Below are 22,186 nucleotides of genomic sequence, written 5' to 3' on the forward strand. Positions count from 1 at the left end.
AAAAATATATGTAACGACGATAGAGGGCCCTGCTCAGCATATTTCGACAGGCCCAATCATGACCGCAAAGGATTCAATTCATTTCCAATAGAACTTATACGCACCAATAATTGTTGCCAGTAATAAAGTACTATTCCTGTTTCATCACCGAGCATACTACTGTATACTTCGTCTATGTGGTTATCGCAATGAAGCGCGGCGCTTAGTCATCAATGATAGTTATGAGGATGCAAAAATCTGGACGAAAGCTTCAAGCGAAGATCCAGGCATTGGCAGCTTAATAACTAGATCGATCCTCTCTAGGTCATAATCGGCAATTGCATCGCCCGAGACTCATTGCATTCAACTTTTACCAATTTTAGTCTGCGATTGGAACAGCCAGTTTCTTCTTTTCCACAATCTGAATCTAGACTATAAGATACCCCACCTCGTTGACAGAGAGTTGCCGGGATTCGGGAAACCATCGTCTACTGCTCCCGACTTTGCTACTACAAGATCCACATCAAGATAAAGGTCGATATTGGCCTCTGGTTGTGGATAGCTACATCGTTAAAAATTCCGCTGCGTCATGACGTCCACGTTCAGCTTTGGGTTTGCGGGGGACGATATTGATATCGATATCGATGAAACAGAGGTCAATGAGATCAACGAGACGAACAATGGCCAGAGTCTCAATGCTGGAGCTGCGCTGCCGGAGCTTATTGCAGCTAGAAAGCATGATATGGCGGAGTGGGTAAGTCTGCTGATCTGGCATACACTATCACATATACTACTTGGCCCTTGTACTCGAAATGTTGCTCCCTTCAAAGGATAGTTCATACCTTCTCCTATGGTATGTTCTAACCATCCTACAGGTTCCGAGTCTCCCCTCGCAAATCTCATTCAACAAGCTCAAGCTTGCACACGACGCTTCCCAGGATGAAAACACCGGGAAACCAATCACGCTTGCTCGTCGGGAAGTGTTCGACATCCGGACTCAACTGATGGCCGAAGACACTCCCGACGAGGACAACGAGGAGTTGATTGCTGGTCTCGAAAAGGGCGACATCAAACCCAATTTCTATGAAGGCGGATTCAAGACGTGGGAATGCGCCGTGGACTTAGCCAGACTGCTTGTCGACACTGACGACGTATCCAAGCCCACCCAAGACCGACACATCATTGAGGTATGATCTTCAAATATTAGGCTGCACCCACTGCACTAGATATTGACCATACGATCTACAGCTCGGGGCAGGCACCGCCGTGCCCTCACTAGCGCTCTTCGCACAACTACTGTCAGAGCCATCATCATCAACCACTCAACGGAAGACCCATTTCACATTCGCGGACTACAACTCCGCCGTTCTTCGTCTCGTCACGTTCCCCAACCTCCTACTGACCTGGAATTACACCATCTCACATAAGCAAGCCTCCGATTCGCCAGAGGATGGTGGCCCAGAGGCAGAGGAAGAAGAGCTCGATATCACGCCTGAGCTGGTGCAAAGCTTCCGGGACGATATCGCCAATCGAGGCATCACGGTGGATTTTATCTCCGGTGCCTGGTCGCCCGCTTTTGTGGACTTGGTGTTTGCGTCCGACCAGAAGGGAAGAGGAAGCGTCTTGATCCTTGCTAGTGAGACGATCTACTCGCCTGCTTCGCTGTTGGCGTTCTCTGAGACGTTGCTTGCCTTGCTGCGTCGGACGGCGCAGGAGGGGGTTCAAAGTGGGGCATTGTTGGCGGCGAAGAAGGTCTACTTCGGTGTTGGGGGTGGTGTGGATGAGTTCCTTGCTGTGCTGGGAGGTGTTAGTGGTAGTGAGGAACTCAAGGTGGAGGAGCGACTGGATATCAAGTCTGAGGGCGTTGGGAGGGTGGTCTTGCAGATTGCTCTCAAGCAATAACGGGAGCTTAGATAAACATGCAATCTTATTGATTCAGCGGGTGATGCGATCGATAGGGCCAAAACCGACCTACAGTACTCTGTGTCGGTTTCACTCAGAGAGTCTTGCGATTCTTGGATGCTTGCTAGATTTATAAGGATAGAAGATGCGGCAGATGACACTGATGAAACGGGAAAAAAAAGAACCTTGAACTCTGCCCGGTTATATGTACAACAAACAAGTCCTGCTTCCTATGTCTATTACCGACATATTCATAACAAAAACAATGGAACAAATTTTGTTTGTCTACTCATAAAGAGACACAACCTTGCCGTCCTTCATGCGAGCTACACGGGCCTCCTCAAGCTCCTGATTCTGACGCTGGTAGTGAGCGACAACATGGCTCAGATCCGCGTTCTGGCCCGGGGAGACATTGTAGGGGGGCACGGCATTGAAGCTGACCCTATAAGCAGAAAATCCGGTTAGTGCATACCATTCGATCCTGAAGATGGAGGGGGGGGGGGCAAGGCAACAACGTACTCAGGCTGCTTCAATTCAAAGGTCTCCCGGGGACCCTGACTGGCGAACAAGTGGCGATCACTAGCGGCCTTCTCCATGACGGCGGTGCGGATTGCGTTTCTCTGCTCAAAGACCTGCTCCGAAGGGGTCCACTTCTGGATGAGGTTGGAGATCCATGACGGGGAGCCCGACTCCTCGTTGGCCTTGTTCAGTCGGTACAGGACGTAGCAGGACGCGAAGGTGCCGATGGTGACGTAGAAACTGCGCTGTATCATGCGTAAGATCGGACATTAGTCATGGGCCATTCAATCGTGGAATGAGAGTCGCCGTCGACGAGGGGTCGCTTGTGTTCATTGGAGGAGGGGAAAAGGTAGGGAAACGTACGCCGAAGCTCTCGTTCACAGGCGCGGCATGGTGAGCTGCGTGGGAGTCGAATCGCCGGGGCTGCTGGTTCCGCAGCAGGAGCCGCGCCGAAGGCACCGATCGCCGGGCGAAGAACATGGTGTGGAGGTAGACAATTGGCAGCGGCGGATCGAGTATGATGTCGTCGCCGAGGGATTTGGGGAGGTTGAAAGCGCAGAAGGCGGTTCGAGGCGGAGAGCACGTGATTTGGATACTGCATTGGGTTTAGGGCTGGCAGGCTGGGATCGTTACCTGTCTAGGTTTAGTCCCTTTTGGCCAGTCCCGTGACTCTAAGGTCACCTGTTCTGTGATCTCCACCTACCTTACGTAAGCCAAGGTAAGGCCGGCAAGTAATGGGTGGGTGGGTGAGTGGCCCGTTCATGACTAAGTCCGTCAACTGTCAATCTTACACTTCCTGCAGATCGACTCATGGTCCCATGGAGGAGACACTGGCAAAGTTGCAGCCAGACTTTGCTCCCCCCTCCTCTGTCGGCCTAACTAACGCCTGCATGTCGGTCAAATATGACGACCCTCAGGCCCTCGGATTCTCGCCTTGCCTGCAGCATGGGAGGGATCATGGAATCCTCGCCTTGAACGGGGTTGGGGAAATGGTCGAACTGCCTTCCTTCCCTGGGCGTGCATGGATCCTCCCCCCCCCCCGGGCGGCGGGTCGCTGTGTGTTGGCTCGTCAATGCTGATTGACGGTGCTCCCACACCGCACCCTGGGTGGTCCTGATGCATGGCTAACTGCCTCACTTCAACATGGCGCTCCCCACTGCCTGCGATTAGCGCGGCAGTAATTGGGTTTCAGGTTCTGCCAATTCATGTGGGCTTCTAAACGTCTGGATATCAACAGCGACATGTCATCGATCGGTTGTTAGCGTTGTCCACCCCCCACCCATAGGCCTTGCCCCCTCTCTTCGGCGGTGTTTGAGAGAGCTCAGGCTACGACGCTGGAAATAGCATGCTTGAGGTCGCTTTATCCGCCGCTCGTCTTCTGATTCATCCTGCCACCCCGAAGATCGAGTCATTGATGCCCAATGCTGATGAATCCGCCTGCTGATTGGATCCGCGACGAGTCCGGACTCGAACGCTTCGGTCCACTCCGATGCTCCCCCTTCTTGCACCCAAAGCTGTTCTCTTGCCTTTCTCGCCTAGTTGGACTCTCATGACTCCTATGATGGATGGGTATCAATTGCCCTCTAAGGTTCGGTCCGCGTTGCGCCTCGCCCAGCCCCCCTGAGGCTGGTCCGGAGTGCTTTGCACCATGCACTTTTTCTGGTTTGGGCGTGACTGGGAACCGGTTATTAGCTGCCCTCTTTTTCCCCAACGTCGCCTCTTCGCTTGAATCTCATTCCTCAGAAATCAACTATTTTAAGAGCCAGCGTGTGGAAATCCATCCTGGCCTTCCGGAGTGTCTGTCCGCTGGCAAACTTGCCATTTGACATCCGGTGATTTGTCTTCGTGTATTCCAGCCATTTGCGCCCACCTGCATAGATTCCGCTCCCCGGGCTTGAACATTTTCCATTTCCCCCTATTTTCCTAATTTTCTCCTTCTCTTTTCCCCTCCCGTTTTTTTCCTGCCTGACCGTGTGACCACCTACCGTCCCTGTCGGGCCCCTGCGTTTCTTTCTGTACCCATATCAACTCGGAATATATCACGCCGCCGCCGAACGCGCTTGTACATGTACTGTGTTAAACCCACAGCCACCCAATCCTATCTCCGCTGACAGAGTTACTTTCTTAGTCTACTGGGAACACGTCTGTCAGCCTTACTCTAACTTGGGCACGCATCACTATTGCCCACCATGGCGAAAGGCAAAGGCAAGTCCGGTAGCAAACAAAAGAATAAGAAGGGCAAGAACCAAGAGGCCTCTGGGAATCAGACACCTCAGCCGGACCCTTCTGCCATCGAGCAAGAACAACAACAACTAGAACAACAAGAGACACCTCAACCTGAGCTATCCAGCCCCGAGCCAGAACAACAAGCAGAGCAGCAGGAACAACAGCCAGAGAGCGAGACAGCTCAACCTGATCTCTCCACCCCTGCGTCAGAGGGTGAGCCAGAGGGCCAGCAAGACCCGCAGCTAGAGATCCAGCAGCCCGAGGTCCCCACTCAAGAGCCAGAGCCAGAGCCAGAGCCGGTGCTAGAGCCAGAGCCGGTGCTAGAGGCCGTGCCAGAACAGCAGCAAGTAGAACCGCAAGACCAAGAGCCACTGACAGCTCAGCTCGAGGAGACTCCCGAACAAGCAGAACAACAAGAGGGTCTGCAAGAACAGCAAGACATACAACCTGACGAGCAGCAACACCAAGAACCACCCACCGAAGCTCAAGCTGAACCTCAACCTGAAGCTGACGCCGGAGCCGAACCGCCGGCCGAATCGCAGCCAGCAGAAGCAGTGCCTGTGTCTGAAACCGTACCAGAACCTGCACTAGAACCGGAGTTGCTGCCAGACCAAGAACCGGAACTGGAGCAATCACAGGCTGTCGTCGAGCAAGACTCGACTGTGCCCTTAGACGAGGCACCAGTCCAGTCACCAGTGAACGACGAGGGTGGGTTTGAGCAACCAGCCAGTTATGAGCCCGCCCAGATCGAGCAACCGGACGTGAATGATGCGCAGACCTATTTCGAACAGCCACAAGAGTCGAGCTGGGAGGAAATAGGCACATCGGAGCAACACGCGGGAGACGCTGATGTGAACCACGAGAACAACCCTTTTCTAACGGAACCTAACGCCGCTGCTGAAACCTACGAAGAGACGCCAGTAACAGCACCGCAGACACCGCTGGATTTTTCATTCGTCCCGGCCCAATCGTCGGACCCGTTTGAGGAACCACAGCCTCCGACGGAAAGTCAATTCGTGGCAGCATCCCCTCGCTCCAACGCTGGAGTCCCAGAGATTGACTCGCATATTCCTGCAATGTCTGAGCCCTTTGCGGACGCCGTATACGCCCAGCCTACTCCCCTCTCTGATTCGTTTGCCCCCTCAACCACTCCATCCATCTCGAAGCCTGGTTCTCCGATTCCTCAAGTGGGTTCACCAATCCAGCGAACCGCATCACCGTCCTTCAAGTCCATTTCGCCTGCTCCACAGAGCGCTGCTGCTACACCACGTGCCACTTCACCCGTGCACCAATCTGCGTCCCCAGTTCGGGCTTACGCTTCTCCTGTGCAACAGTATACCTCGCCGATGGCCCAACCCGCCTCGCCAATCCGGGAAGCTACGATTTTGTCTCAAAGGGGTTCCTCTCCCACACCGCCAGCAGCTTCTCCTGTATTTCAATCAGCTTCACCCGCCGTGCAACCAATTTCTCCAGTGCAGAAGGTTGCATCACCTGTGCAAAAGACCGTATCACCTGTCCAGAAACACGTCTCCCCTGTCGCAAAGCCCGCTTCCCCAGTCCCGAAAATCAGCAGTCCTCTCGCACGTGGGCACATGTCTCCGATGATGTCCCCACAGACGGCTCCCCCGCCAATGGCGGCGAGGATGCCCCCTCAGTCTGCCATCCCGCAATACCCCCCCTCTTATCACTCGCCTATTATGAGTGCCAACGGGTACCTACCCCAGTACGCTTACTACCAACCCTCGCCGAATATGCACCCCACCCCCCGAGGCTCTATCGACCCGGGTTCGGCGGCTTCCTTCCAGGCCCTCCGAGACCTGGGCTTCGCCAATGGCCATGGCCTGAATGGCAAAATGGGCACTATCTCGCCTCCACAGGAACACCATGAGGAGCCAATCGAGCTTCTTCAGAGGATCCAAGATGCTATTCCTGACATTGGCCGGTTGCTCCACAGCTACAAGACCACCAAGGGCAAATTGCAAGCGCGGGAGGCTGAGTTCAAACAGATGGAGAGTCAGCATGAGCAGGCCTTGATGCACAAAGACTTCTACATCGAGGCCTTGCAGAATCAGATGCGGAAGACCGCCAGTGAGAGCGCGGAGGAATCAACCAGGTTGAAGAACACTATCAACGAGCTTCGCATGGAGCTGGGCAATCTTGACGAGAAGAGAAAGGACCTCGAAGAAAAGCTGCTTGATACGGAGAAGGCCAACGATGAGCTTTCTCAGTCGAAATCCGAGCTCGAGGAGGAGGTCAGGACCCTGAACACCAACCTCCAAGAGGCACATGAGACCTACGACAGAGACATGGAGAAGGCCAGACAGGACAAAGAGGAGTCCCTCGCCACTCAAAAGCGAGAGTTGACGGAGATGTTCGAGGAGATCAAGGCGGAGGATGAGAAAGCTGCAGCAGAAGCTCTAGCAGCACGCGAACGCGAATTGCTTGACCAGCAGGAGGCGATGAAGAACGACTACGAGAACCAGAAGCAACAGATGCAAGAAGCGCATGACGCACTGCAAGCCGATTTCGACTCCAAGGTGACTGAGCTGGGCTCGACCAAGGAGGAACTTGAAACCCGAACCACCGAACTCGCAGACAAGCAAAAGGAATTGGAGGAGACGATTGAGACGAACGCCAAGGAGATGGAGGATCTCCGACAGGCCCACGCTAGCGAAGTCGAGTCCCTTAACACCAGCCACGCAGAGAAGGTGGCTGAGATGGAGAAGGAACACAGTGACAAGCAGCAGCAATGGGCCGATGAGAAGGCGGACTTGGAGACGCGGCTTACGGACAAGATCCAGGCCTTGGAACACTGCGAGAGCGAAAACAAGAAACTGGAAGAGGACAATGTTGTTAAGGAACAGCAGGTCCAACATGCGGTGGATGGAATGCGCCTCACAATTGACAATTTGGACAAAGATTGCGAAAGGCTGAGAAAGACCCTTCACAGCCTTGGAGAAGCCACTGACCTCAAGAGCACGAAGGGTGATTCTTTCTTGTAAGTGACCCAGTGCATTGAGAATGTGTTTTAGTACCCGACTTTCGTTTATGGACTCTCTTCTCATTTCCTTTTTTCTTTTGCATCCTCTATTCTCGCTTTTAATCGACGTCATGTTTGCTTTTTCTTCTTTTTCTTTCCTCTTCTTCTCTTCCTGCATGAACCAGAACCAGAACCAGACTACAATCTTTTGTTTCTTTTCATTATTTCCTTTGTCTGTCTCCAGTTCTTTTTCTATAGACTGATCATGATGATGACTATGATGACATGTTGATAACGCTATAAATGTACGTGCTCTGATAAAAATCTCCGAAATCTAGTTTGGACTGTTTCGGCCAGCTTTCTCGGCTTATTGTCTCCCTGTCCAAGGAGCACTTCTCGTACCTTCCAATTGATCCTCCCAAGGACATTCTATCCAAACTTCCATCAGAACTACCATCGTTCCTTGATAACACTCCGGCATCGTGTGAGTTACGAGCAGCATATGTGCAACATGTCATTTCTAAGACTCTGACCTACCGGATCTTCCATCCCTTCCTATTCACCTTGGGGCGGCGGTACGATAAGGCCGATACCTTCTTCCAGATGTTGTCGATGGATATTCGACGCAAATCCGTGAGACGGGAAGCTTTCTGGAGGCAGCAGACGCTGAAAGCAGCTTACACAACCTCGGATGCCAAGCAGTCGATCAACGTGGTGGCTGCTGTCATCGTCGACGAAATTATCGACCAGCTCAAGCATTTTGCTGACCCTAGAAACTTGGATTCTCTGCTTATCAGCGTACGGAAAATCGTCAAGCTTGCAGCCGAGACCTGGAGACTTGCGCGCGTTGAGCGCGAGCTGATCCTGGCATCGCTTCCAGCCCCAGACACCGATGCCGTCTCGAACGACGATTGGGAAGAGTATGGCACCCCCAAGGAAGGCAGTCTCAGCTCCAAGGAAGACCCCACACGCCATGTTATTCTGCGAACCTTCCCCCGGATTCTTCGGGAAGCGGCACATGAAGATTTCGCGGGAGAGGAGGAGAAGTTCAGTCCTTGCACTTACTCCCGAGGCTGTGTCCTGTACTCGGACTCTCCTGTGGTAATGGCCAGGCTGCAAGAACTGTCTAAGAAGTCCACCGAGGCGCTAGCCGGAGGAGAGGACTCACCTCGCCGTGGCTCAAGGGGCTCGATCCGTTCTGAGGGGCAGTCGCCCTCTCCCCGAAGAAGTCGGGGCGATTGAAGTCACAGGCTTTAGAGGTGAAGTAATGTGAGTGGCTATGTCGATCAGGACTGTTTTAATAATCTGCTTGTCATGAATACTTTGTTTTTCCCACATGTTGTACTTTCCAGGTCTGAGCCTCCAGGGTTGCGGTACCTCGACAATCATTTTATTTTCTTTTGTGTCTTTTCGATGATGACTGCGATGACCTTTGAGTTTGCCCCAACTCACATTCCTTTCTCCACCCACTGTATTTTCCCGACCATTTGTGCTTGTCTTCTACGCCACCATCGTTTTCGGGGGTATGCTTTCTTGTGTGTTGTGTTTGCATGCTGTCCTCTTAGCGAGCGTTTGAACTTTGATGTGTAACAAATGATGATGTATGTGAAACTATATTTACCATGTCCTGAAGCCCCTCGCGGCGCTAATGCTGACACTGCATGAATGACGGCATGTATAAGAGGCCTGGGAACAAGCTGTGTCTCCTATGGCGTGACGACGGGGATGAAATGGCACCTGCATGTTGCACAGTGTATATATCTAGTTGTTGGTCCAGCCTGGCCTGGTTACCCGGGCACCTTTGCACAGCCACGCACATGATGTCACAGCCGTCTAGAGTCCAGACACCCGTCCCCATGGCCCATGCAAAGCTTGTTGCGCCCTTGAGCCGCAGACGTCCCAACCCTGGGAGTTTGTGCAGATTCCACCGCACTAGCAATAGCCAGTCACGATTGGGTTATACACAGTACAGGGCGAAGCGAGCATCCGTAGCACATTGTCCGGTAACACTAGGAGGACTGTGTAAATCCAAAAATATAACATGAGTCCATGTTGAGAATCCCATGTCCGTTCATCCCATTTGAACTGCACCGCCGCAAACCTAGACAGGCTCACAGTGACACTGACCGACGGAGGGGATGCAAATGCCAGGGTGTGGGTGGTTCTGGGCTCGGAGGGTGGCTTGTGCCGTGGCTGAGTGCAGGTCAGCTCTAGTCGGTTATAATTATAGCAGCAGGAGCAACAACAACAACGGTAGGTTAGATATTGGGCTGAGGATCGCTTGGCTAGAAGCATCCACGGACCATGAGTGATTTTATTTCTTTTTCCCCTCTGAGGGCTTATACTCCGTCAGCGCCAGTAGATAGTGCCGGAATACTGAGGGGTGGACTGGTGGTAGATACATTGCGATAATCGAGGGAGTGGGGACCAGTGGGGACGGGTCGAGCCCTGCGAATTTCCCGAGTTCTTCATTGCGACGGGTAGTACTAGTCTACCTAGGATCCATGGATGAAGGAGGGCTGGGCTGAGCTGGGCTGGAGGGAGCATGCGGTTCGTTCATGATCCATCTAGTCGTTCCTGAACCAGATCTACATGGGAGTGTGCATTCTATCCTTGAGCTGTGACGACACAGTTGATGTGTTAATATTGCGGAAATGATCCGAGTGCTGAGAGAGGATAAAATCTTTGGGGGGGGATCAGCAGTTCTGCAGAATCGGAGTATATTTCACACGATAATATGTGCCACTGCAATACTTTAAAGAAGCCAAGAGTATGGTATGATGTACTGTATCTACTATACTACTACAGATACTATCTATATAGTAGTAATCTATATAGTCTACTACTATATACCTAGTATCTACGAAGTACTGTATATGTAATAATAATAAAATATCCAGGGGAAAAAGCACGATAGTACCTGACTGCTGCGACTGGCCCCGAGGCTAAACCGCCTGCGACTAGCCTTCTACCCCGCTTGGCTGTGAGTGGCCATCAAAGCAGCCCGCCGGCGCGTATCGTCGCTTTCTCGCCAGCCCGATTGGGGAGGGAATCCGGTCTGGACTGAAGAGGATGATAAAAAATGATGATGATGATGAGAATCAGCGCGCTGACCCCCTTTCTAGTTACTAGTACTTAGGAGTAGCTAGTACGGAGTACTCTGTAGTTTATTATCACACGATGTGGCTCAGTTCCCTCGAGTCGAGTGGTGGATTCCCTGTTCAGTCACAGCCGCAAGGCGCCTTTGCTCTTTCCTCTTTCATTCCTCATTTCACTCACTTTCTCTCTCCTCTCGCTTTTTCTTCCAGTCATCCTCCTCCTCTAGTAGTAGTAGGCTCAGGCTTCTTCTTCTTCTTCTTCTCTAGAGCCTCGTCGTCCCGGCCTCTCTTTTCTCCTCTTCTCTCCCCCCACCCCCCCATCCCTCCTCTTCTCTTCTCTCCGCCCTCCCCCGTCGCTCGTTCTTGTTCTCTCGCTCCTTGTTCCCTCCGGCGCGCGACTGCGGCTCTCCCCGTCGGCCCTATCATTATCACCTTCATCACCCCCACGCTCTTCTGGCTTCCTCCCTCCGCCTCTACCACTGCCACTGCTACTGCCACCGCTACAGTACCATCACCACCGCCATCCTTCTTCTCGTTCCTGTACCATACTATTCCTTTGTCATACCTTCAGTTTCCTTCTCGCTCCACCTAATACTTGGTCCCGCTTAGTCGAACTATTCTTCAACCTCTCGTGATCGGGAGTGCCAATCCTGGTTCTTGGTTGGCCTCATTCCTCCCTGCTCATTCCTCCCGCTTACTACGACGGCTGCTCTGCTTACCCACCACCCACACCACCTTGCGCCCGTCCTCCACTATCAGATTAAAGGGGCATTCCTAAATAATTCCTACGCAATCAGATCGCCGGTGTCCCTCCACTGTTGCCCCTCCAGAAGTTACGCCTACGCCATTTGATCCTGCCCTGATTGCGATCGCTGGAGTGCCCTGACTAGTACCTCCATGTCGATCTAGAAATGCGACCCCGAATTCTTGTATCCTGGTCCCTGTGTGCAGTACGGTTCACCTAGACCCACAGAAACCAGGCCCGAAGAAAGCAGAGCTCAACATCTCGGGGAAACATACACTTTCTGATCGAAGAGCTGACTGCTGCTATTACCGTCCATCTGCCGGTGCGAGCGTTTGGCGATCAAACCGACTCAAGAGACCGACTGCAATCATGTCCACCTTATCCCCGCAGCTCGTCCAGAACGAGTCGCCGACCGATGTGACTTTCTACGATTCCACTTACCACGACCCTTACCTCTCGGCCCCATTGGACCCGGATGAAGCCTCTTTCAAGTCCTCCGCCATCAGACTGACACCTGTCGGTGGTGAAGACCATAGCACAGGGCACCTGTCGTCTCCTCTGAACATTCAGACGCATAGTAACATAGCCGACGCAAACAACGAGGACCAAGCAGCTTCCTACTCCGAGTTCCTTAGTCCAACAGAGGAATTTTCAAGTGACATGAGTGCCCACACGTCCCCTAGTGCTGACATCTTGTCGGCGGGCTTTAGCATGGACATGGATTTGGGGGCCAGTGGTCTGCACCATGATAACGGCATGGCTCTGGACGTACAGGATATTGAACCCGAGGTGTTTAGTGCCTCAATGGGCGAAATATCGTCTCCATCAACCATGCTGTCGCCTCAGCCAGCTAGCTTGAACCACATTAGTAGCCCAAGTTTCCTGCCAGATCCGGGCAGTATCAATGTTCAGGCTGATCATGAGACCTTGTCTCGCCAACCCCAACCGCTGTCATTAATCACGAGTCCGCCCAGCGATAAACTCAATGTCCAAGCGGTCCCTGAGTCGGCCAGGGCAAGAAGTCCGATTGTCAAGATTGAAAGCTACTCCCGCGGTGATTCACCAGTCCGAGATGCCTCTTTGACAGGGCGACGGCGGAGCCTGTCTTCCACACATCTTTCACCAAATGACATGACTAGTGAATCAGAACCCGACGGCTTGGAAGAAGAGTACCGGGGAACCGGTCTTAACTACACGGTCACACGCGCGCAGGATGGCTCTTGGATTCCCAGCATGGCCACCGGACAAGCGGGTGTTGGGCCTTCATCACGGGAAGACATTTTTGTCTTGAGTCCGAACGATATGGAGACTCGGCGACGATTGGATGAGAAGAATGCCGACATTCAATCATGGTCAGTATCAGTAAGCGCTGCGAACAGTGAGGCAGGGGATGATGACACCTCCTTGCTTTGTGGCAATAGAGGGCACATGGGAGGCAGGCGTAGGGCGAAAAGTGCTGGAGATCCTTCACTTCAGCAGGATTACTTCAATTTGAAATCTCGGTTACTGGGGCCTGCTATTCCGGGGCCTGGCCTTCTGCTCCATGAGAGCAGTGATGACGGGATTAGTGAAGGCGGCTCGGATGGTGCAGAGAGCCGATCTGACTCCCCGGCCGTCAGTGTCAACGAGGCGAGGTGGGCACAAGGGGACACGGAACTCGCCCCTGCTCCGGAACAGCCCAGGCCCGAAGATGGGGAACCATCACCCCATCAATTCCTTGGGGCCCCTCCATGGCGAGACTCAGCTCACGACCTATCCCCCCGAACGACACGGATGCAGCCTTTGAGCTCGAGCGCAGCGATGGTGGAATATCAGCGACGAGCCAAGGACATTGACACCGCATCCCGGTCGGCAACCTGGGGCACACGACACCTGAATGATGCAGAAGTCAACAGTATCATTGGCCCGGGCGGCTCCTTTGAGACCCTGTCTATTAGTAACGATAAAAGCAAGAAGCACGAGAGGAGAAGTAGCCTCCGTAAATTTCTCCACAGGAAGCCGTCGTCCAGCAATTTGAAGCGGCGGCTATCGGATCTTTCGATCATCCCTCCCAGCACGGAGGGCGCCAGCAAAGGCGACGAGGCCAAGAGTCCCCCAGTGAGAAAGGACAGCTTCCCGCATCGACTGAGCCTTGGTCGATCTAGATCACCTAGCCTGAGCACTGGCGGTGCTGTGATTGCCATTGCCGGGCAGATGGCCGCTATCGGTGGCAAAGACTCACTCAGGGCTGCATCACCGAACTCAGCCACAGGTCATTGGCCGCATCTCAAGGTTCGGGGAAGGAGCAGAAGTGAGCTACCAAGGGCTTCAGCACCCGGTTTGATTGACTTGATGACAAGTCACGGTGGACCGCCTGTCCCCAATATCGCCTACTCGCCTCGAGCGGCTGACCATGGCGGAGCCACGCAGAAGAGCCCAAAGGTGACCCACGCTGTGGGCAATGCAGATGATGAAGATGATGACATCGTGGATGAAAAAGGGTTGGTGATGCAGTTTCCGGTTCCGTCGCATTTGCCGGTCCCTACGCTCGAGGGTTTCAGGAACCAGATTACCCAGTTGAACCCCCGACTTCCACCCGCATTGATTGACCGCCTTTCTCACGAGCAACTTCGTCGGTACCGAAAGCTGGTCGATAGTAAACTCAGCCACACTCGCGCCGTTGATCAGAAGAAATGCCCCTCCGACAATTACTGCTTTGCGTTGGGTGGCGAGGCTAAGTTGTTAGCACCTCGCACTAGCCCCGAGGCTGCGCACACGCAGTTTCATATTCCCGGCCATGGGGAGATCGATGACGATCCCCATAAGCTTGGAGAAAGCGCAGTCACTGCGGCGCAGTTTCCCCCGGGTGTGCCCTTGCCACCGGTCAAGCGGTTGCCGGCGGAGTTCGAATGCCCGGTATGTTTCCAGGTCAAGAAGTTCCAGAAACCGTCAGATTGGACCAAGCATGTCCACGAAGATGTGCAGCCATTCACTTGTACCTTTCCTCACTGCTCAGACCCCAAATCATTCAAGCGAAAAGCTGATTGGGTCCGACACGAAAGCGAGCGACATCGACAGCTGGAGTGGTGGACGTGCACGGTTCCTGATTGTCATCATACCTGCTACCGAAAGGATAATTTCGTGCAGCACCTTGTTAGGGAGCATAAGATGCCAGAACCCAAAGTCAAGAAAGCGAAAAGCCAAGGCTCGGCAAGCAAAACAAAGGCTGACCCGGGTTCCCCGAACCTGCAGGAAGAAAACAATCGCGAGCAAGAGATTGAACAGCTCTGGGACTTGGTCGAGCGATGTCGGCATGATACCCTGAAAGGTCCCAAGGACGAACCGTGTCGCTTCTGCGGCAATGTTTGTAGCAGCTGGAAGAAGCTAACGGTGCACTTGGCTAAACACATGGAACAGATCGCCATGCCAGTTTTGGCGCTTGTAAATGAGAGAGATCTTTCATCGAACGAGACTACAGGGCCTACTAGTGGTGGGCCAGATGCTGGCCCCGATCCAAGGACCTCCACGCCGGAAGCCACCCGTTTCATGCCAAGGTTGGATGGAGTCGAAGGGTCCTCGGCGGTGTCGACGCAGGCACCATACGCCAGTAACAATGCCGAGCGGCTTCAGGAGCCTATGATGTCGTTCAATACATCATATTCCCCCCACTTGACAACCATGCCTGGCGGTTGGATCTCCGCCGAGCCTGAGTCAATTGACGCGTACGATGATGCGCCCGCAATCCTGCCAGGGGGGGCTGTGGACCAGACGCGGCTCATGCCGATACATCAAAACTCGGTCACCTATCCGCCCCCTTTTAACGCTGGCCCTCGACTCCGAGTTCCCAACCAGAACCTCAGTGTATTGCAAGACCCGTATAGTTTTTCCCTATCCCCCACGGAGATGCAGCCCGCCTACGATCATCAGGGGCCGGTTTATGTATCACCTTCGGTGGAGAACGGCTATGGGTACCAGGGATCGATGCCGCAGGCTATGCCTTACGTTCCGGGAGGCTACCGAGAATAGCCCTAAACCTCGATCTGGAGAGGAGATGCCACAACGACTCACGGGACTTACGACCCTAGCGCAGCGGTTGCAGATCGTGGGGGAGGGAGGTTGTTGGAATGTGGTTGAAACGGTCGCCCAAGGACAGTACTCCGTAGTTGCAATTCAACTACCCGATGTCAACCCTTTATTTACTCATTTATTATTTTTCCCCATAATCCCTTTTGGGGCTCATTTCTGTATCGCTTGATCTGCATCCACCTATATACCCACCATTGGATTGAACATTGGACCATTGACTTTTCTTGGGAAGGAATATTGTATGCATGCCACTGCCGGGGATCAACTTATCTGCTGGACCCCTCTTCTCCTAGACCCCTTCCCCCCCTTTTTCCTTTTCTCGCCCATCTGGTTCTTGGGTTCTGGATTAGTTGTGCTCGGGGGATTACCCTTAATTCTTGGGGGTAATAGATGGCGCCCGCCCTTCATCGAAGACCAATACTGGGCTCGGCTGCCCGGACTATTCGAGCATCTATTGCCGTGTGTGCTACGTTATGCAAGCTGCACGCGTGGCCCCCAAATTGTCAATTGGTCGGGGGGGCGTGATTGGAGGAAGGGGGGATGCACGTCGCAGACAGGCTTCACGGCACAGTGCAGCGGGTCCTGAGGGGAGGGCTTCCGGAGCACATCCAACGCAGGACGGAGGATTCCGGCCTAAGTAAGTAGTTAGCTGCCTGTCAACGACGGGTCGGAGAAGGGGACCCCAACGGTCGATCAACCACCCTGGCGGATGCACAGGACGGGGGGAGCAGGGCCCCGTGGTTGAGACGGGGAGAGCACAGCCATGGGGCTTGCAAGGATCCCCGAGCTCATCGGGCCCGATCTGAAGCTGGGAAGGTGGGGGGGGGGAGGGTATTTTTACTTTTTAGGCCGGCAGAGACGATGATGGGATTGGGAGTGGGGACGACGCTTACTTACAGTACAAAGGAGGGCAGGGGATCCAAGGGGATGGGGGGGGGGGGGAGGTGCCAGACCGCATTGGCTTGCTGAGTTGCTGGGTGGTGAGGAGCGCACTAATTTAGTCGATCGGCAGCGATGGAGCCACGCTACTGTGTCCTTCACTAGGTACGGAGGACATCGCCGGGACCTGGACGAGCATTCGAGATTCGGGTGGGGAGCGATGCCAGGCTGCATCTGTTGGGGGGGGAGGTACTTACCTACAGGACGTCTGTCGGTCGTGTGCCAGGGGGAGAAGAAGAGATACGTAGATACATAGCGAGATAGAGCAGGAAGTGGATGCAGCTATCTTTGGCTACGTCGTATTAACTAGATGACTCTATCAGATAGATTGCTGCAGTGTGATTGATGGCTCGCCCATCGATCGAGAACGGCCATCCCTGAGGATCGGCTGGACGGGGTTGCCATCATCGCCATCCTCTCGATCGGGGTCTTCACTCGCCCGGACTAAGGCGCGCGCGAGCCAGCCGGTTGGAAGGCGCGAGGTCCAAGTGGGTTTGACCGGTGGGTGGGCTGTCAATCTCCATGAAGACAGGCCATTTATCCATCCATCCATCCATCATCGCGGGCGATCTTCGGCATATCCGTCGGCGAGTGACGAACTGCCTTTCGGGGGCCTCCTTACAGGCACAGCCACCGTTAGTCCGGCCGATGTATGTAGCGGAGGATGCCCTGCCATCCGCGAAGGTTCGCCCCGTCCTTTGACAGTCTTGATGATGATGATGATGATGATGATGATGATGATGGTGATGATGATGGGGGGAGGAAGAAGGGTCCTGCAGCCAATGGAACTACGGCCGCGTGATGATCGCTCAACCACCTTACATGCGACTCTGCGAGAGACAGGCTCGGTCCTGACTCCTGACCAACCCAACCAGCTTGACTGATTACTTGTCCGAGTATGGTGGAAGGGTCTCCCAACTCCAGCTTGTCTGTCTGTCTGTCTTCATCCATTTCTTCCCCTCCCCCTCTTCTTCCCCCTCGAGTCGAGCTGCGGCTGCGGTGCTGATGCTGATGCGAGGCTCCGAGGAGATCCTTGAATGTCCCTCCTCATCATCCTCCTGCTCTCCAAGAGAGCTAGCTGAACAGGCGGAAGGATGATGATTATCCTGCAGGAGGGAGGAGCCACTTGTGACTTTTGGAAAGGAATGGGAGGACGCGAAGAACAAAACTGAATAGGAAAAAAAAAGAAAAAAGAAAAAAAAATAAATAAAGATCAAAACCAAAAAGCCAAGGGACGAGATGAGTGGCCGTTGAGGAAAGAAAAAGGGACCTACACACTCACTCACACGCCCGCGGGAGGGAAAACGCCAACGCTGCGACTATGGCTCAGTAGTAGTTTGTTTCTCTTTCGCTCTTTCGCTCTCTCACTCTCCCGCGTCTTCATCGCATCGCGATCGACTGGGTACTTCCGCGGACCTCGCTGCTGGGGTCTCGACTCTACCTACTACCTACCGTACTTTCTACCGTCACTAGTTACTATCTATTTATTTATCGGGGGAATGAAAGGAAACGGGAAGGGGACCTCGGTGCCAGACGGTCTGACAGGTCTTAGGTACTACCTATCTACTACCTAGTAGTAGATAGTTGGGGATGGATTCTAGACCACTTACTATCTAGTACCTACTAGTACTGCTCCGTACTTGCTGCGTACTTGCTGCGTACTAACTTGCTAGCTGTCATTCCTTCCTTCCCTTCCGTCTCTCCTCGCCGGCTCGATCGATCGGAGACCGACCTCTACCTAGTACTAGTACTATCTAGTATGCTCTCGATGCTCGCCCTGCAGCAGCCAAATGATGATGGAAATGGACATTCCTTCCTCTGGGGACATGATCCGACATGCCATCGATTAGTATTAGCTCCTGTCACTCACTCCCTCTCCCTCTCCCGCTTGCTTTTGCTCAACTCGGCCCTCGACACGTTATCGCGTGGGGTTTCTTTCTTTCGTGATGGGGATAATCGGTCGATCATACCTCGTCGGTGCCCCGGCATTGCTTTTTCCCTCTCGGTCTGCTGGTCAGGATTGGATGCTGGATTGGATTTGATTTTTTCCTCTCTGGCTCTCTCTGCATCTTCCAGTCAGCATCCTCGCATGCTTAGCCCGATTCCCTGCTCGTCTTTCCCCTCTTTTCTTGCTCTCTTGCTCTTTTTCTTTTTTTTTTAACACCCTCTCTCTCTCTCTCTCTCTCTCTCTCTTCTTTTTCTTCTAATCTTCCCCCTTCCCTCCTCTTCTCTGTTTTTCTTTTTTTCTTCTTTATTACCTTTCTTCTTTCACTCACCCAGCTCGTTGTCTTCTTGGGTTTTCCTTTTTCTGGCTTCGCCTCTGGTCGCCCACCCCAATCTATTTCTTCAGTGATACGCAGTCGATCTGCCGGGCCTTCGTCATCTCGTTCCTCTCAGCTGGAACCGCCTCGACAGACATCCAGATTGACGAGACCCTGAAGAGGAAACGACCCCGACAATCAATCAATCATAGGAGCGTTGTGGCTCGTCATCGCCTACTCTGAATAGAATCCGATCGGCTCACTTGCGATTGGGCTCGTCCCCTCCTGCTATATGATAAACCGCCAGGCTTCCGCCCTCTGCTCCTCTCTCGCCAGAGGTTGTCTTCCATCACGGCAATAACACCCCGAGAACGCGCATGAACGCGCTCTTGTAGGATCCCCCAACATCCTACCGCTTCCAATATGAGTGTATGTCGCAATCCTCTCGCGCGAGCCGAACAGACACTATGGAGATATCCGTCCGGCCAAGAGCCAACCACAAGCTGACCCCATGTGACTTAGACATCCGACCCCAGCAAGCCCTGGGACAACTCCAGCGATATTCTCCAGGGAATCATGGGCACACGGGCAATGCCCCCTTCTTCGCAGCTTGACCTCTCATCGGACGGGCTGTCGCCATCCGATCTCACCCTGGGCGACCCAGCATCCTTCCTGGGCTTCCAGTTTGCGTCCGATCAAGCCATCCCCCATCCCACCCATCCATCCATTCTCCATCCATGGCCACTGTACCACAAATCATCATCCTCACCGCTTCCTCAACTCTTTGATCCGTCCACCTACCCTCCTCTGGCGCGATGGAGGCATGAGCAAGACGCTTGGAACCCCCTGCAATCGTCGACGCCAATCCATCCCGCTGCATTCGTCGTCCCGCGGTCTCACCAAGTATACGGCCTCGATCGCCGGTCATCGAGCGGCCATCATAGTACGCCCTCGGAGGCTGGCAGCCAGTATACCGGTCTTCATCTATCCGATTCGGGATATAGCACACAGGGCTGCACCACGCGCTCCGTGGCTGCATCGTATGCACTCGAGTCGGCCTGCAGCCCATTCCTTGCGCCCCTTGAGCATGAGCAGGATGATCGAGTATCCGCATTAGACCTCAATTCGGTACCGTATGCTGACGGCATTGACCCTTTGGACCGGATGGACTCGCCGTCCCTGTTGTGCCAAGACGTGATCAAATGCGATTATCCCGGGTGCCAATGGACCGGAAAGTGTCCTTCTGACAAGAGGTACGCCATCCTGGCTTCTCTGACCGGCAACGAGCGGAAAAGCTGACCTTCCCAGAAAACACGAAGCGAGACACAAAAAGTTGTTCAAATGTGATGAGCCGAACTGCGCCCGCAAGGAAGGGTTTGGTACCATCAACGACCTCGCACGCCATAAAAAATGCGTTCATAAGCAGGATCCGGAGCGCGGACCGAAAGTCCTCTACATGTGCTTTGGGCAAAACTGCCCGCGGAGGAACAAGAAATGGCCCCGGTTGGATAATTTTCGCCAGCACCTGGCTCGGATGCACAACGATGAAGATGTGGAGGAGCTGCTTAGGAAGTAAGTCAAACATACCTTCCGCGCATCAGCTAGCATGCCGGAGAATTAACGTATCATCCAGATCACATGAGTGGTATGAAACGTGCGTGAAACCGCAAGAGCTGGGACCCTCCTTCATCGATTCTCTGTCGGACGAAGCACCGACCCTACAAGCTGAGCCAGCCGCCCAGCCTAGAGGGATCATGAGAGATCTTGGTGAAGACGCTTCCCCCTCGTGTCAGATGGTGTTCCCATCTTCGGAGACTCCCACACCAGACACTGTCATGAGACTGAACGACGAGTACAAGGATTCCAATTTCAACCATGCATCGGTGCAACCGCCGCTTGCAAAGCCACACCCCAGCGAGTTGCCTGCCCTGAGGGCCCTCAATCTGGACTCTTCGTTGGACCAGAAGGCTCCTATTCCCGCTCAACCGGACACCGCTAGGACCGGGAAGATGGACGACATGGTGAATGAAGCGGCGCTCAACATGATCAATGCCATGACAAAGGCCATGAACACCAATGAACGAAGACGGAGCCAGCAGTCGGATGTTGGGGAGGAGATGGTGGATCAGAATGGGGAGCTGTCGGATCGAAAGCGCGATATGCTGCAGAGGATCTTGTCTGCAGCTCTGGATCGGCTTTCCGGACAGCCTGGCTCCAACCATGCTGCCTCTCAAGACACGCTAGATGACGACAGTGAAAAGAAGGGCTGGATTCAATGCGAGTTCTGCACGAAGCGGACGCGTTTGCGATGCGAGATGAAGTAAGTCGGGCTCAGCTTTTCTTGTTATCAACAGGGGTTCCTGACTGGCCGTCCAAAAGGAAGCATAAGAAGCGCCACGAACGGCCGTATGGGTGCACTTTTGCGAAGTGTACCAAGACATTTGGCAGCAAGGCCGACTGGAAACGACACGAGAACTCCCAGCATTTCCACGCGCAGTGCTGGCGTTGCACCTTGTCGGATGCCACGCAAGAGGATCTCCCGTGTGCCCGATTATTCTATCGCCAGGAGATATACGTCCAACACTTAAAGAAACACCATGACGTCGACGAAGATGAGCAGGTGCGGGCGGCCCTATGCAAGAATCGTATCAACCGCGACGGTGACCCGCGCCCCTCGCACTACTGGTGCGGCTTTTGTCGGGTTCTTCTGCCCCTGAAAACCCAGGGAGTCGGCGCCTGGAATGAACGCTACAATCACATCGATGTTGAGCACTTCAAGAAGGGCGAGCGCGTTGAAGATTGGCTCCTCCCGTCGGGGCATCTGACCAAAAGTCAGGAGCGAGAAGAAATGAAAAAACAAAGGACCGATGGCAGTGGATACGAGAGTGAGCCTGCCATGGACGAGAACAGCGATGATGAGTCGGTGAGCAGCGACTATGCTGTCGACCATGAACCACTGCATGACGACATGATGGTGATAGACAAGGAACCTACGCCCGATCTATCGTCGGGACTGGGCGACGACCCGCTTCCACCTAATCGATCCATGACTTATCCTTTCCCAGGCGCATCGAATCTGCGAAAGCGGAAATTCCCATCTCTGCAGTCAACCTCTGGCTCTTACCGATGTGGCGAGCCGGGAATCCCCAGTCTGGAAAAAAGATCGAGAGTCGATTCGGATCATCTGCCCGGGAAATCGATGGGGACGTTCTACCCCGTCGCTGACAGCATGTTGTCGGAGCCGAGTCGACTGTCTCACGAGCCAGACTCGGCTTTCTGCGTGAGTCTAGCCCTGGACCAATTGCATCCAAATGCAGGCGACTGACTTGGATCCAGTGTCAATGTAGGCAAGGCCCATTCGCATTAGCGTATACCAATCAATGTCCGTCTTGCCATCATGGCTTGTGTGATGGGTGTGAGGACCGAAATCCATCTACCAGCGGGGCATACATGGTAGGGGAACCTTCGTAAC

At 53.7% G+C, this 22,186-nt stretch overlaps 4 protein-coding genes across 4 annotated transcripts; 3 read left to right on the plus strand and 1 right to left on the minus strand.

The window, feature by feature from the left end:
• Positions 1–132: 132 nt before the first annotated feature.
• On the plus strand, positions 133–2,371 carry BO94DRAFT_246064 (protein-histidine N-methyltransferase). Its single transcript, XM_025606409.1, has 3 exons — positions 133–733; positions 855–1,166; positions 1,228–2,371. Exons 1-3 carry the CDS (start codon positions 569–571, stop codon positions 1,879–1,881), a joined length of 1,131 nt encoding a protein of 376 aa, XP_025463281.1. The 5' UTR covers positions 133–568; the 3' UTR covers positions 1,882–2,371.
• BO94DRAFT_246189 (putative NADH-ubiquinone oxidoreductase 178 kDa subunit) lies at positions 2,092–2,972 on the minus strand. The gene is made up of 3 exons (XM_025606410.1): positions 2,764–2,972; positions 2,401–2,645; positions 2,092–2,323 (listed from the first exon to the last, which is right to left on the minus strand). The coding sequence occupies exons 1-3, from the start codon at positions 2,878–2,880 to the stop codon at positions 2,167–2,169; spliced, it is 519 nt and encodes a 172-aa protein (XP_025463282.1). The 5' UTR covers positions 2,881–2,972; the 3' UTR covers positions 2,092–2,166.
• An 8,585-nt stretch (positions 2,973–11,557) lies between these two features.
• Positions 11,558–15,754, plus strand: BO94DRAFT_246383 (putative C2H2 finger domain protein). Its single transcript, XM_025606412.1, has one exon. The coding sequence runs from the start codon at positions 11,819–11,821 to the stop codon at positions 15,452–15,454; it is 3,636 nt and encodes a 1,211-aa protein (XP_025463283.1). The 5' UTR covers positions 11,558–11,818; the 3' UTR covers positions 15,455–15,754.
• A 3,478-nt stretch (positions 15,755–19,232) lies between these two features.
• On the plus strand, positions 19,233–22,169 carry BO94DRAFT_246429 (putative C2H2 finger domain protein). Its single transcript, XM_025606414.1, has 4 exons — positions 19,233–19,967; positions 20,023–20,286; positions 20,348–21,034; positions 21,094–22,169. The coding sequence occupies exons 1-4, from the start codon at positions 19,291–19,293 to the stop codon at positions 22,037–22,039; spliced, it is 2,574 nt and encodes an 857-aa protein (XP_025463284.1). The 5' UTR covers positions 19,233–19,290; the 3' UTR covers positions 22,040–22,169.
• Positions 22,170–22,186: the final 17 nt, after the last annotated feature.

The sequence above is a fragment of the Aspergillus sclerotioniger genome (genome assembly GCF_003184525.1).
Source record: "Aspergillus sclerotioniger CBS 115572 chromosome Unknown BO94scaffold_33, whole genome shotgun sequence".
NCBI lineage: Eukaryota > Fungi > Ascomycota > Eurotiomycetes > Eurotiales > Aspergillaceae > Aspergillus > Aspergillus sclerotioniger.

Excerpts from the sequence above, each read along its gene's own strand:
- BO94DRAFT_246189 (XM_025606410.1), bottom strand. The coding sequence starts at position 2,880 with ATGTTCTTCGCCCGGCGATCGGTGCCTTCGGCGCGGCTCCTGCTGCGG. Across the intron at positions 2,646-2,763 it reads CTGTGAACGAGAGCTTCGGC|CGCAGTTTCTACGTCACCAT; the intron begins GTACGTTTCCCT and ends CGCATGATACAG. Across the intron at positions 2,324-2,400 it reads TTTGAATTGAAGCAGCCTGA|GGTCAGCTTCAATGCCGTGC; the intron begins GTACGTTGTTGC and ends TTCTGCTTATAG.
- BO94DRAFT_246429 (XM_025606414.1), top strand. The coding sequence starts at position 19,291 with ATGGGCACACGGGCAATGCCCCCTTCTTCGCAGCTTGACCTCTCATCG. Across the intron at positions 20,287-20,347 it reads GTGGAGGAGCTGCTTAGGAA|ATCACATGAGTGGTATGAAA; the intron begins GTAAGTCAAACA and ends CGTATCATCCAG. Across the intron at positions 21,035-21,093 it reads CGTTTGCGATGCGAGATGAA|GAAGCATAAGAAGCGCCACG; the intron begins GTAAGTCGGGCT and ends GCCGTCCAAAAG.
- BO94DRAFT_246383 (XM_025606412.1), top strand. The coding sequence starts at position 11,819 with ATGTCCACCTTATCCCCGCAGCTCGTCCAGAACGAGTCGCCGACCGAT.
- BO94DRAFT_246064 (XM_025606409.1), top strand. The coding sequence starts at position 569 with ATGACGTCCACGTTCAGCTTTGGGTTTGCGGGGGACGATATTGATATC. Across the intron at positions 734-854 it reads AGCATGATATGGCGGAGTGG|GTTCCGAGTCTCCCCTCGCA; the intron begins GTAAGTCTGCTG and ends ACCATCCTACAG. Across the intron at positions 1,167-1,227 it reads AAGACCGACACATCATTGAG|CTCGGGGCAGGCACCGCCGT; the intron begins GTATGATCTTCA and ends TACGATCTACAG.